This window comes from Pseudochaenichthys georgianus, chromosome 11 (assembly GCF_902827115.2).
Source record: "Pseudochaenichthys georgianus chromosome 11, fPseGeo1.2, whole genome shotgun sequence".
NCBI lineage: Eukaryota > Metazoa > Chordata > Actinopteri > Perciformes > Channichthyidae > Pseudochaenichthys > Pseudochaenichthys georgianus.
Window position 1 is genome coordinate 31,747,945 of NC_047513.1, and position 15,454 is coordinate 31,763,398.

The 15,454-nt window shown below is 40.8% G+C and overlaps 1 protein-coding gene across 1 annotated transcript in view; it reads left to right on the forward strand.

Annotated features, from left to right (window-relative positions):
• khdrbs3 (KH domain containing, RNA binding, signal transduction associated 3) overlaps window positions 1–15,454 on the forward strand; it is a 184,555-nt gene that overhangs the window by 83,061 nt on the left and 86,040 nt on the right. The window contains 1 exon segment of the mRNA XM_034094620.2: window positions 14,635–14,751. Coding sequence (XP_033950511.1) covers window positions 14,635–14,751 — 117 coding nt within the window.

A 15,454-nucleotide genomic window follows, 5' to 3' on the forward strand; every position in this document is an offset into this window, starting at 1 on the left:
CTGATCCTCTGGGATGAAATGCAGCTGTTGCTCAGAAACTTTAACAGCCAACGCTGAGGAATTTTCAATTTTTTTTTTAGATGCTGGCAAGAGTGATGATGTTCGACTTGTTTGGTGTGGTTCTGCTGTGTAGTAGACATTGTAGAGGAACATTTGCAGCAAGCATATGCTCAAACAAGAAGACAATATTTAATTAAAACCTTAATCTAGCATCTTAACCAAAAACAAATTAAACAAAACTCAAATTCAAACTGCCGTAGATGGACCAGGTAGCTGCAGAAGAGGATAAGGGCCCGTCCACACGGAAGCGTGCGGGGCTTCACTTAGAATGGGGAGACGTCACGCTTTGCCGAACTGCATTGTGGTTCCGTCGCTTTACCTCCGTTGCTCGCTTCGTAAGTTGAGAAAAGTTCAACTTTGACGGAAGCGCCAGCCAATCAAATAATATGCCAGTACAAGCGCTAGCCAATCAAACCGCGTGTGTGTGTCTGGGGCGGGAGATGAATGTGATTGGTTGTTGGGCCGGACACGCCCACCGGCAAGCTGCGGAACCGTGTGGACGTACCGTAAGGGCATCGTGTGATTTATTTACCAAAATATTTATTTTTATTTTGAGATTAGAGTAAAAATGTAAATCAGAACTCTAAAAAAAAAAATGTTTTCTGAAAATAGCCTTTTCTCAGATTCTGACTTTTATATCAAATTCCAATTTGTTTTATCAGAATTCCGACTTTTTCTCAGATCTCAAAAAACAAAAGGACTTTTTTACCCACATACAGTATATACCCAAATCACCCTGTGCCAAAGCGTAAACAACGTCTCGAATGAACACACATCTTTTTACCATATACAAGGAGATCCATATTTAACTATTACAAATCAATGAACAGCTCCAACACTTACAGTACAGAAATAGAGATCCCAATATTTGAAATCATGATTGAACCACACTGTCACACCTACTCATGAACTAAAAATACCCCTCCCTTTGAACAAGGATGCTTCTATCAGCGCTATCTAAGGATCTGTGGTTCTCCGTCTCTTTATTTTTCTAGAGAGCATCTTTTGGCAGCAAGCACCGCAGGCCATTAGCGAGGCGTAAGGAGTCCCACTGGTTTATATCCAGTTCACACTGTGGCTTTTCGGTGATTTATCCTCCTGCCGTCCTGCTGTCCTCAGCACAACCCCCTCTCTCTCAGCACACCTTTCGCCAGACTCGCAGTATTACATTCAGAAAATATCAGATGTGCCTCCTTCCCTCCCTCCATCCCCTCCCCCTGCATCCCCTTCAAGCTAAGTGTGATTAATCAAACATCCTTTCCCTTCTTGTGTCTTCATAATCATCCATCTTTCTTTTGTTTCGGCTTAATGTCAACAATTCCATTTCTGTTTCCACATATTTGGTTCTTATTATTGTGTTATTGTTTAAATTGTGATTGCAGCTAACACCACGACCAGTGATTATAACGCTGAGGAATTGAGATATTGGCAAGAGTGACGATGTTAGCATTTGCTCAAAAGACAAGATTGAATTAAAACCCTATTCTAGCATCTGAACCAAAAACAAATCAATCTGACGCAGATGGACCAGGTACAGAAGAGGAGAAGGGCAATCATCTTTTAATCTATACCAAAATATTTAATTTATATTTTCGTGTTGAGATTAGAGTAAAAATTCAAAAAATTAAAGTCAGTCAATTCTTTCCATTTGTCTGGCTTTATTCTCAGAACGGAAAAAACCAATACACTTTTTCACCCTAATAATAATAATAATAATAATAATAAAAACAGCAAGTAAATCCATATTTTACTTTTATAAATCAATGGACACTTCTTGTTTCTTCCCAATCATCCATCTTTCTTTTGTTTCGGATAAATACTGTCAACAATTCCATTTCTGTTTTCACATATTTGGTTCTTGTTGTTGTGTTATTGTTTTTAGGGCTGCACGATATATGGTTTCGTGACGATAATCGCGATATACGCATGCGCGATATTCACATCGCGTGGACGTGCGATTTAAAAAAAAAACGTTTAATTTTTTTTTTTTTTAGAACTTGCGATATTAAGTAGGCAAATTAACTCAAACACGTCATGTCACAATTATTTTGCTGCTTGCTACAAAAGGAAAACTTGCGCAGCTCTCATGTCAGGGGTACTTTGAGTGAGGGACATGCAGGCTCTGCATGCACAGCAAACCACAATCAAATCTCCAAAGCAAACGGACCCCGTGATTAAAGGTCAAAACACTGAATAAAGTAGTTTCATGTGTTTCTCCGGGGCAGTTCGGCGCTGCTAACCGAGCTAGCTCAGCTTGTTGCTCTGATAATTTAAGATCCAGACGTCCGTGACTAAAATCCTTCATCCGGTTATCCATGACCACGGATAAGCGGGAGAAGATGGATGGATGGCATCCATCTTCTCCCGCTTATCCGTGGTCGGGTCTCGGGGGTATCAGTTCCAGCAGAGAGCCCCAAACGTTCCTTTCCCCTCATCAACCAGCTCTGACTGGGGGGTCCCAAGGCGCTCCCAGGCCAGAGAAGAGATATAATCCCTCCACCTGGTCCTAGGTCTACCCCTTGGTCTCTTCCCAGCTGGACGTGCCTGGAACACCTCCCTAGGGAGGCGCCCAGGTGGCATCCTAACTAGGTGCCCGAACCACCTCAACTGGCTCCTTTCGACGCGAAGGAGGAGCGGCTCAACTCCGAGTCCCTCCCCGATGACCGAACTTCTCACCTTATCCCTACGGGAGACGCCAGCCACCCGGCGGAGAAAACCCATCTTGGTTATGTATAGTAAAAAAATACCAATTGTATAGCATTAAAGTTCAAGAAAGGATGGTTTGCGGGAAAGAAAACGGTCTTTTCTTCCATTCCTGTATGTTTTCATATCGCGGGGGAAAAAATCGCAATATCAGTTTTTTCCAATATCGTGCAGCCCCAATTGTTTGTATTGCGTTTGCAACGAACACCACGACCTGTGATTATACTGCAACTCATCAGCTTGTATCGTGTTGATTATAGACGGCAGCACAATCCTCTCTCACAGTTTACTGACATGCAGCAGTATCCAGGAGCCCAGGCAGGTTTTTATACATCATATAATCCCTCACGATAACCAAAGCATTAGCTAAACCCCAGAGCATCAACCACTGCAGGAGTCAGACGCATTTTGATTCCTGATAACAGCAGGGATTACCGTTATGTGTTCAGTAAGACTCCTATTTGGAGGACGAGCGGTACTTCTGCAAACTGCCGGGGAAGCGTTGAAATGTCCAGATTAAGACTTCTCCCTGACATTTACTGGCATTAGTCAAACAAACATGAAGCATGATCTATTTAAATAGTCAGGAACTTAAAATAACACCCAACCAATACCATACATGCATGTCAAGACAGCCTTGTATGAGAATATACTAACATACAATATAAACGGATATGGTGCAGTACTGAACTTCTGATCTACACATATTTCACACATTTTAATTTGGTCCGAACTATAATATTGCTGTTAGTGATAAAAAAAGACATATAATTAAACATAATACTGTGACAAGATCGCTTTTACATAACGTGTACTTTTACATGTAATACTTGAAGTACATTAAGCTGTTTATTAGTCAGAATTGAGCCAATGTACAGAATGTGTACTTTTACTTTGTGATGCGTATGTTTGTGTACATTTACTTAAAGGTGGGGTAGGGAAGTTTCAGAAACCGGCTCGAGTGCACTACAATTTGAAAGTACACGGCCGAAAAGAATCCGCCCCTTCCTTCAGACTTCCTCACAGAGCACCTCCTCCAACACACACGAACGCGACCACGACGTCAGCAGACTGGTGGAAGTGGCCGCCTGTTGCTGGCGAGTCATCGAAGTACTGCTGCAATGCACGCCCAATGACGGCACGCCCAATGAGGGCACGAGATACATTTGTGCGTGCACGAGATGGAAGGCTGACAGACAGGGCGGCAATCTTGTTTGTACTTTTTACAGTATCACAGCTTCCACAGATGCCATTTTTTAATGGATTTGTTGTCAAAGCACTTCAGATATTCATTGCTATCGGGATGTTAAGAGCATTCCATGGAATATAACAAAAAGTGTATCTCGAGCCGGTTTCTCAAACGTACCTACCCCACCTTTAAGTACAGTTGTGTACAAGCATTTAAGACCATAGTATTTTTAAATCTACTTCAGAAAAGGATCTGATTACTTCTTCAAACGCTGGAACACAGATTGTAAAAGGTTAACCTGCTAAATTTAGTTTGCATTTCCATCAACATGTAAAACACATGAATATTATATAAGTGTATATAATAGCGTTTCCAGGGGACAGAGTTGCACAGTCAGGTATTTGTTAGCAGATTAAGGCCAGCCGTGCTTTGGTGCCCTTTTTTTTTTTTTTACATACTCGCAAAATGACAATAAATCAAGTTGACACAAATTGCACTTTTGGGGCCAGTCGGGGCTCTTCGGGGATCTGAGGGCCCGAGGCGGTTCCACACTGCGCTCGCTAATCCAGGCCTTCATGTTTTTTAGCAGTATGTATTTATATCTTCGTCGAATGTGACCACTTGCTTTGTGCTTTTAAAGCATTGTGATCTATTATCATGGACTGAAGAGATGCAACAAGGTCCCTGCTAAACTCACTAAGACTTCGAAGTGTTAAAGTGATAGTTTGGATTGTTTGAAGTAGGGTTGTTGGAGATACTTTCACACAGTCGGTGGTGATTTACTGAAACATTAAGAGGTTCAAATATAGCGTTCACTAAAGCTGATAAAGTATATTTTGCTGCTGCCCCATCGAGAACTGTATACTGCTTAGCTTTCATGCTGGTTCTTCATATTGCTTTAACTGCGATAAATGATAGTTTATTCAATTTTTTAAAAATATATATTTGTTTTTGTATTCGGGATTGTGGGAAACGGTATTTCGATCTCTGTCTGTACAAACAAACTGAAAGATTGACAATAAAGTTGACCTTGACTTTGATGTGCCATGCATTCACGCTCTCTATTTTAATATATTTGGCCAATCAGATGAAGCCCTACTGCTCTAGATGTCCCGCCCCCCATGTAGAAGTCGTGCCATTGGCTGAAAAGTAAAGTGTTTCAGCTGACTGTCTTGATGGCTGAAGGGAGAGAGAAGGGGGGAAATATGAAGAAGGAAGAACTCGACGAACAGCACGTCTGTTATTTGGAAGTATTTTGGTTTCAAGAATTATGACGTTTTCAAAACTAGAGTTTCATGCAAGTCAATCCGAACTATTAACCTGCAGTCAGTGTATTATTTGCTATGAAGATAATAAAACCAGATTACACAGTTAAAACCTTTCTTGCCGGAAAGAATAAGACGCCATGGGTTTAAATATTAGACTGACCACCACAAAATACATTTAAGAACTTTAATGGATAGAAAATAAAGACCTTGCTGATAATTAAAAACATTACCAGGCTGGACTTCTCTTCATGGCTCTGGTAGACCGGTTATTTAGAACATAATGTAGTTTATATCCGAGAACATTGTCACTCTTTTCTCATCTACCAGCTTCTCTGGGTGTTTTTGTTTCAACCTGCCCACCGCAGACAGCACATGCCCTAAATCAGGGGTGTCCAACTCAAGGCCCGGGGGCCACATCCGGCCCGCGACTTCATTTCATGCGGCCCCACAAGAGCTTGCAAAGAATATAATATGTTTATTATACGGTTACATGCCGATTTACAGAATCACGTTGCCCATAAACTACATGTCCCACAATGCATCTTGTTTTGTGACATTCTCACGGAAGAGACTTGCAATTAGTTGCCCTAGACTTCTGCTTTCAGACGTAGTTAATTATGAAGTTATTACCCTATCCGATGATAATCCAATGCAGAGGCAATAATATAATACATTATTTTGTATATTTTATATATGTATTTTGATATAGTCTTAACGTTACTTGAGTGCAACCATAATGCTGATGTGGCCCGTGATGAAATTGAGTTTGACACCCCTGCTCTAGGGCTGAACGATTAATCAATTTTAAATCGAAATCGATTAATCGATTATCAAATCGCAAAGCCTGCGATTTTTTTTAACTTTTTTTTTTTACATTTTTTTTTTTCTTCTTGTGTGTCAGTCATCCACACCAATCAGAAGTGCTGTGCTCCACATGTACCAGCCATTGTTAATCAATCAGAAGTGGCCCATGATAGAAGGTGATAGACAGATTGATCCAATCACCTGCCAAGTATTTTTGAAAGTGCCTGCCCTTTCCAAACGGCTTCCAATGGAGCTTCAGATGCTTTCTGAGTCAGGTTAGTAAAGCTCCATCACATGTTTCTGTTACAGGGTGAATCTCAAACTGAAGCTCGACTTTAAAGCAACCCAACGGAAGTTTCATGTAAGTTTAGTTCTTTCACTCGTAGCTCGGGCTGCGGGGGCGCTAGAGACGGGAGCACGTTGATACGACCTTCCTAGCCGGAGATATGGCCGCATTTTACAATAAACTTCCATTGGGTCGCTTAAAAATAAATATCGCAAATCGCAATCGCAATATTTGTCAGAAAAATCGCAATTAGATTTTTTTTTCCCAAAATCGTGCAGCCCTATCCTGCTCTAAATGAAAAGCAGCATTTGTTCTCTGCTCACCTACAAGCCGGCATCTAATTGCCTCGCTGGTTTCACAGAAACACAAACGGGCTGCCGAGTAAATGTATGTTTGCGTCAATTTCTATTTCACACTTTAATTTTCAAGTGCCTACAAGTACAGTGTCAGTTACACAGAAGACAGCAAGGTGCAATTACAAGTAAAGACAAATAACAAAATATACATGGATACAAAAAAGAAAACAAAAACTGTGTGTGTGTGTGTGTGTGTGGCCGTATTTATAAATAATGCTGATGGTAGACGACTGAGATATCCACACTAACATCCCGAACACCTAGTGAGACACACAACCTGTCAGAAGGATGGCCGGGTGCACACGAGCTGTAGTAACACGGCGATGTGTCGGCGAATCATTGTTCACGAGACGCCACAGCTCGGTGATCAAGGCTCCTTCCAGGTGGAAATGACGGATGTGCAGGACAATCGGTTAAACTCTGCACACTTGAAACATTTCCTGACAACCTCTGTTCCGTGCGCCCGGGTAGCGCTGTCTGATCCTTCTGTAAATGCCAACAAATCAGAAGGATCTTGTTTGCTTTAACAACTTTGAATGTAATGTTCCTCACGCAATATCCCTCCCAACAACAGCATCATTAATACTGCAGCTCCACCTTTGGAAATGACCAATTTTGTCGCCACCACTTTGTTAAACATTTCTGAAAATAGCTTGCACAAATAAGGTAGATATATGGATGGATAGATATAGAGATATATAGATTGATATATGGATAGATAGAGAGATGGATATATAGATGGATAGATGGATGGATAGATGGATGGATGGATGGATGGATGGATAGATATATAGATTGATATTTGGATAGATAGAGAGATGGATATATAGATTGATATATGGATAGATAGATAAATATATGGATGGATAGATAGATAGATATATACACATATATATATATATATATATATATGGATATATATATATAGATAGATAGATATACATATATATATATATATGGATAGATGTATCGATTAGTACTTTATTGATCCTAATTTGGGAAATGTTTGCGGTGCAGCAGCATAAAAAAAAGGCAATGTACATAAGATAAACTAAGACGCAGAAATAAACAGTCCAATATATTTCAGAAATAGAAATAAAATGGCATTACACAGATCAAAGTTTTTGTACAATTTGATAAATGTACTCAATTCCTATGGAGTTTATAAGTATAACGTACGCAGGTAGTCATCATCAAAGTCCACAATGGGAACGCGCACGTCATAATTCATCAATGTAAGGTTAGCTGTGCGGGAGGCCACTTTGCCCGTTTGCAAGTGCAGGGTAGGAGTGAGCACATGGTATTTACCGTGAGAATAGGAGCCTGCATGATCACATTCAGCCACAGGACTTGGGGTAATTATAACAGTCGAAGGAACATACATAGCTTCAAGCTGCTGGAGTTCAGCCCGGCCTGGAAAAGAAAACCCAAGCGTTGCTCACAGCGTTAGAGCGAATAACTAACGCTCCCCTCTCAAATCCGTCACCCAGGTATTGGCAGGAGCCTCCCTAATAAGCAGCTGCCTTCTGAACAAACGGCAGGAGAGATATAGGTGAGGTGTAGTACCGAACTGGGGTTGTTTTTGTACCTCCCGCTAGCTAATTGATGACCTAGATAGCGGAGGCAGACAGCTGTATAACTCACTGGTAAAGGAAAACATGGAGAGGGGGAGAAAAGGAAAAGCATCGCTCTCCTTTTGTCTTCCTGACCATCTCATCCCGAGTAAAGGTTGTGTGACTTTGAAGGGTGTTTGCACAGAACACAGCAATGCATAACATTTATTTTTGTACGGCTGGCAAAGCGGTGACCTTGTGTAGCAATCCGAGCCGGGAAGCTTTAGATAGTCGGAGAAACGCCTGAGGCAGACGAGTTCAATGCTGGCTCGAACATGCACATTATGATAATTCTTTTAAATGTATTCAAACATCCAGGAACATTCGGTTTGAAAGATTGAGGACGTGTCTCACACTGATGACTGTCGAGTAAAGTTCTGATTTTACAAAGGAAACTGTATATTTTAATATATTCATAGTTCATTTTTACATTTACAATCGGAATGATAAATAAGCAGTCCAATGGTAATGATTTGTGTGGTTAATAATGCCGTCTTCATGCTTGTAGTGTTTGATCTCGATACACATATATCTGCATATGAATACAGAATCTGTAGTCTACTGGATTTCGGTATCAAAAGCGTTTTGATTGCTGCTAAGACATCTGCATTTCCCTACATGGATCAAAACGGTTTATCTCATATTCTGTTTGTAGTCCAAGAAGTATTGACCAATCCCGTTTGAGTTAGCTTTGGTTGCATTGAAGTCAACAATAGGGACTCGGGGTGTAACGGTTCACAGAAGTCACGGTTCGGTACGACAAGGTTTTCCTTGTCGTACCGAACCCGTACCGAAAAAAAGTCCCAAATGCATAATTGTGTTGCCGTTATTTATTTTTAACGGTAGTGCAAGTTTAGAACTCTAACATTTGGAATCATTAACTGTATTACACAGTTAAAAACAAATGGCCATATTATTTATAATGGCTGAACAACTAAAAAGAAGTTTTGAAAATATTAAAATAAATAATAAGAAAGCGTTTAAATCACAATCAATAAAAGGCAATACAGAACTGTATAACATCTCCTGATGTCTACATATAAAATAAATACAATGATAAATATAAAATAAAATCTGTACCTTTTAGGAGCAATGTCTAACATGTGTAATTAACTTGTGAGTGTGTGAGGCCATTTTGCCTAAATAAAGGTACTCGAGCTTTACTCTACTTTCAAGTTGTTCTTCAGAAAGACGAGTTAGTCTACGTTGTCAGCAGTGAGGGCGGATCTGTTGGCGGTAACTATGGCACCTGCCGTCGAGAAAGCCCTCTCGCTGGGGACTGAGACTGACTCGGAGGTGATTGAGCAGGTTTGACGTGTTGCCGCTAGCATACTGCACCGCTGTCGAACAACGCCGACACACCGTCCTCGTCCGATCCACAACTCGCACCCCATCGTTGTTGTAGTCCACAGGGAACCCGACATGTTCCCACACAGCTGATGTAAAAGAAGCAGGTGGGTCTTCTAGCTCCTGTGTGTTATGTGAACTCGCCATAGCTACTAACTTTTCTTCTTCATGTATTGTGTTCGTTTTGTTGTGTTTTGTTCTTCATTTGTTATTTACGGGCGGCTGGCTTTTAGGCGCAATACCGCCCCCTGGAGTATATATAGTGTAATACTGCCCTGAGTGACAGACTTTTTTCCCACTCGTAAAAAAAGGCCTGCCCAACTGAGGAGGGTAACTTATATATGTATTGAATTATATTTGCCATTTTTATACTTTACATGAATTGATATTTTAAACGGTTTCCAAACACTTGTTAAATAAAGCTGTATTATGTTTTTGGAATTCATGCCTCTGTCATAATTGAACCGATTAAGGGAAGCTTTAAAATCGATCCACGACTTAGGGTCTACGGGTTCCTCCTGCCCCTTAGCAGGAGGTGGCGTTGTCAGTGACTAGCTTTACATGTGGCAACCTCAGTCACGGTTACCACATTTTGTCCTAAGGGGCAGGAGGAACCCGTAGTCGTGGATCGATTTTAAAGCTTCCCTTAATCGGTTCAATTATGACAGAGGCATGAATTCCAAAAACATAATACAGCTTTATTTAACAAGTGTTTGGAAACCGTTTAAAACAAACCGACGCACAGAAGAGAAAGTCCTACGCCGAATATCTGTTGGACCGATAGCTGGTGGGGTCAGAAAGTGCCAATCAATTATCCATCTGACCCGTTGAGGACTCTGGGATCTGGACTGCACTTTGAGGCTAATTAGTTGGTCAAGCTACTGCTGAGATGTTATTGATTGTTGTGTCTGTTCTCTGTCGAGACGGGCCCGTACGAATAGTTGTTTGCTGTCTCCTGTAGCTCTGAGGGAACTTTATCAAGTCTTAAAGGTCCCCTACTATCATACTGTTTTTCATCAATATATCACAGGTCTCACATATATACAGAGCCTGTCTCTGATTGGCTGAAACACCAAACAGATGGCAGCATTACCCATAATCCCCTCTGTTTCAGCCCTGTTTCCAAAGTGCTGATTCTCTGTCTGTGACTTTAGATGAAAATAAGGAGCCCCTCCCCACGCCCCTCTGAGAGACATTTGGTTACAAAGAACTCAATGGTGCTCTAGAGGAGATTCAGGTGATAAGGGGGGGGGGGGTTACCTTGGTTGCTGATTGGCTAATGGGTACACAAGCCAGAAAAATCGTTATGACATCATAAAGTGGCCAAAATCTGATCAGCTCATTTTCAGACAGGTTTTTATAGAAATGGATCAAAAAGAGAGAAAATCTTTGTTCCTGAAACTTTCAGAGTCTCTTTCCACAGAGGGGACACATGTTGATGTAGAAGAGACATGAAGAAGAGGGGACACATGTTGATGTAGAGGAGACATGAAGAAGAGGGGACACATGTTGATGTAGAAGAGACATGAAGAAGAGGGGACACATGTTGATGTAGAGGAGACATGAAGAAGAGGGGACACATGTTGGTGTAGAGGAGACATGAAGAAGAGGGGACACATGTTGGTGTAGAGGAGACATGAAGAAGAGGAGACACATGTTGATGTAGCAGAGACATGAAGAAGAGGGGACACATGTTGATGTAGAAGAGACATGAAGAAGAGGGGACACATGTTGATGTAGAAGAGACATGAAGAAGAGGGGACACATGTTGACGTAGAAGAGACATGAAGAATAGGGGACACATGTTGGTGTAGAGGAGACATGAAGAAGAGGGGACACATGTTGGTGTAGAGGAGACACGAAGAAGAGGGGACACATGTTGATGTAGCAGAGACATGAAGAAGAGGGGACACATGTTGATGTAGAAGAGACATGAAGAAGAGGGGACACATGTTGACGTAGAAGAGACATGAAGAATAGGGGACACATGTTGATGTAGAAGAGACATGGAGAAGAGGGGACACATGTTGATGTAGAAGAGACATGGAGAAGAGGGGACACATGTTGATGTAGAAGAGACATGAAGAAGAGGGGACACATGTTGATGTAGAAGAGACATGAAGAAGAGGGGACACATGTTGATGTAGAAGAGGATTCTCCATAATAGATCACATGTGTAACCTAGGGACTACAAACTGAATATTGGGAAGTGAGTGAATACCAGTTTGCTGGTGTTCAGGGTTCAGTACATGTTCTGTAATGTCTGGCCAGTTCAATGTTCTTAAATTGTATTTTTTGCGGGACATCTACATTTCAAAGGGTTAAATACAAAGTTTGGATTTTTGAAGTGGGGTTTGACGAGGTACTAATCCAAAGTTAGGGTTTAGCAACTCGAGCTACATCTGTTGACAAAAAGACTCAAAGGCGGTTTGCATCCATGATATGCAAGAGTCAGGTGTATATGAGTATGTAGTGTCTCTACTTTAAAGAGTCCTCTCCCGCTGATGTTCAGGTGTATATCAGTATGTAGTGTCTCTACTTTAAAGAGTCCTCTCCTGCTGATGTCCAGGTGTATATCAGTATGTAGTGACTCTACTTTAAAGAGTCCTCTCCTGCTGATGTTCAGGTGTATATGTAGTGTCTCTACTTTAAAGAGTCCTCTCCTGCTGATGTTCAGGTGTATATCAGTAGGTAGTGTCTCTACTTTAAAGAGTCCTCTCCTGCTGATGTTCAGGTGTATATCAGTATGTAGTGTCTCTACTTTAAAGAGTCCTCTCCTGCTGATGTTCAGGTGTATATCAGTATGTAGTGTCTCTACTTTAAAGAGTCCTCTCCTGCTGATGTCCAGGTGTATATCAGTATGTAGTGACTCTACTTTAAAGAGTCCTCTGCTGCTGATGTCCAGGTGTATATCAGTATGTAGTGACTCTACTTTAAAGAGTCTTCTCCTGCTGATGTTCAGGTGTATATCAGTATGTAGTGTCTCTACTTTAAAGAGTCCTCTCCCGCTGATGTTCAGGTGTATATCAGTATGTAGTGTCTCTACTTTAAAGAGTCCTCTCCTGCTGATGTCCAGGTGTATATCAGTATGTAGTGACTCTACTTTAAAGAGTCCTCTCCTGCTGATGTTCAGGTGTATATGTAGTGTCTCTACTTTAAAGAGTCCTCTCCTGCTGATGTTCAGGTGTATATCAGTATGTAGTGTCTCTACTTTAAAGAGTCCTCTCCTGCTGATGTTCAGGTGTATATCAGTATGAAGCATCTCTACTTTAAAGAGTCCTCTCCTGCTGATGTTCAGGTGTATATCAGTATGTAGTGTCTCTACTTTAAAGAGTCCTCTCCTGCTGATGTTCAGGTGCATATCAGTATGCAGTGTCTCTACTTTAAAGAGTCCTCTCCTGCTGATGTTCAGGTGTATATCAGTATGTAGTGTCTCTACTTTAAAGAGTCCTCTCCTGGGTCCCTTTAGTCCATTGTTTTTGTCTAATTCTACCCATTGGTTATTTGTGGTTTACTACATACAGTCCATACATAACTCATTTCTAAATTGGTCAACAACGTGTTGGATGCAGTAACTTGAGCTACATCTGTAGAGGTCCAACACAAACGCATCTTGGTTGTAGATTTCCACCATGGGTAACTCAACATGTTAGAAAATGATTGTAGTTTTTAAGGGTATCATTTCCCCCAGGGATGCTACATCTAGCCTTCCCATTATCACCAACCAACCAATGTATTGATTTAATAAAAAGTGTTCAGCTGCCAAAACTCAGAAGAAGAGAAATAGTTGATCACCATTGATGCCATGGAAACTATATAAGTACGTGTTGGGCTTCCTCACCTGATTAGTGGACAGTTGTCATTTCATCATTTCTTTTAGTTACAGTGAAATTGATTTTTCTTTATCACTTTCTGTCCCTATACGTTTTTTGTCTAACCCTATTCTCTTCCTCGTCTACTTTATTTGACTTTTACAAGTTGGATCTTGCCCGAAGTCTCATTACTGTCTACCGTGTTGTAACATATGAAACAAAAAAAAACTCTCGGATAAAAACGTAATTATTCATCACATAAATCATAATGAATAAGTGAGTATTTATTATATCAATTTGATTATTGGATAAATGCAGATCCATGTAAAGCAGGGGTGTCAAACTCAAGGCCCGGGGGCCAAATCCGGCCCGTGACTTCATTTCATGCGGCCCCACAAGAACTTGCAAAGAATATAATATGTTTATTATACGTTTACATGCCGATTTACAGGAGCACGTTAAACTACATGTCCCACAATGCATCTCTCATTTGATTTTTTTTCTTAGAATTTGAAATTTTTTCTTCAAATTTCACTTCTTTTTTTGGATTTTGACTTTTATATTCTCCAGAATTTGACTTTTCTTTTAAAATAATTTTGTGACATTCTCACTGAAGAGACTTGCAGTTATTTGCCCTAGACTTCTGCTTTCAGACGTAGTTAATTATGAAGTTATTACCCTATCTGATAATAATCAAATGCAGAGGCAATAATGTCATATAATACATTATTTTATATATATCAAATATTTATATATGTATTTTTATATAGTCTTAAAGTTACAACCGGCCCTCTGAGTGCAACTATAATGCCAATGTGGCCCGTGATGAAATTGAGTTTGACACCCCTGATGTAAAGGGTGTTTTCTCCAATTCTTCTTCATGTTTTTAAACCACCAGCTTCATAAAAATAATGATACCTGTTTCACTACATGTTCTATATTGATATGATAATTTGAAATGGTTTCCTTTTCCTCTTTATTGAATCCACCGTGTCCTTCATGTCCATCAAACGGTGACACGGTGAACCTGGGATCTAAGACGTCGTAGAAATACTTCAATTCTGATCCAATCAAGACGGGGACAGGAACAATGCTGAGACGTGTTCATTAGCTTCGTCAGGGGCCTGGCTTCGGCCTGAGCATCAGAACATGTCTCAAACACACAGATTCTGATTTATCGGCTCTCTCTGTTGCAGTTTAACTTTGTCGGCAAACTCCTCGGGCCACGCGGGAACTCGTTAAAGAGGCTACAGGAGGACACACTCACAAAGATGTCGATTCTCGGGAAAGGATCCATGAGAGAGAAAGAAAAGGTAACGCTTTACTTTCTTTTCCTTTCACTCTTTTACCTTGACCTCGTTTTATTTTGCTGCTGTTTGAAGTAACAGTGTGTTGGACTGTCCTTTACACTTTTAGATATACACATCTCGATAGTGCCCTGGGTCCAGGGTTCTCAATGTTCCAACATATACCAGATTACTTTGCACAAGATTAAAGCTTCTTCATTTAAAGAGTCCTCTCCTGCTGAGGTTCAGGTGTATATCAGTATGTAGTGCCTCTACTTTAAAGAGTCCTCTCCTGCTGATGTTCAGGTGTATATCAGTAGGTAGTGTCTCTACTTTAAAGAGTCCTCTCCTGCTGATGTTCAGGTGTATATGTAGTGTCTCTCCTTTAAAGAGTCCTCTCCTGCTGATGTTCAGGTGTATATCAGTATGTAGTGTCTCTACTTTAAAGAGTCCTCTCCTGCTCATGTTCAGGTGTATATCAGTATGTAGTGCCTCTACTTTAAAGAGTCCTCTCCTGCTGATGTTCAGGTGTATATCAGTAGGTAGTGTCTCTACTTTAAAGAGTCCTCTCCTGCTGATGTTCAGGTGTATATGTAGTGTCTCTCCTTTAAAGAGTCCTCTCCTGCTGATGTTCAGGTGTATATCAGTATGTAGTGTCTCTACTTTAAAGAGTCCTCTCCTGCTGATGTTCAGGTGTATATCAGTATGTAGTGTCTCTACTTTAAAGAGT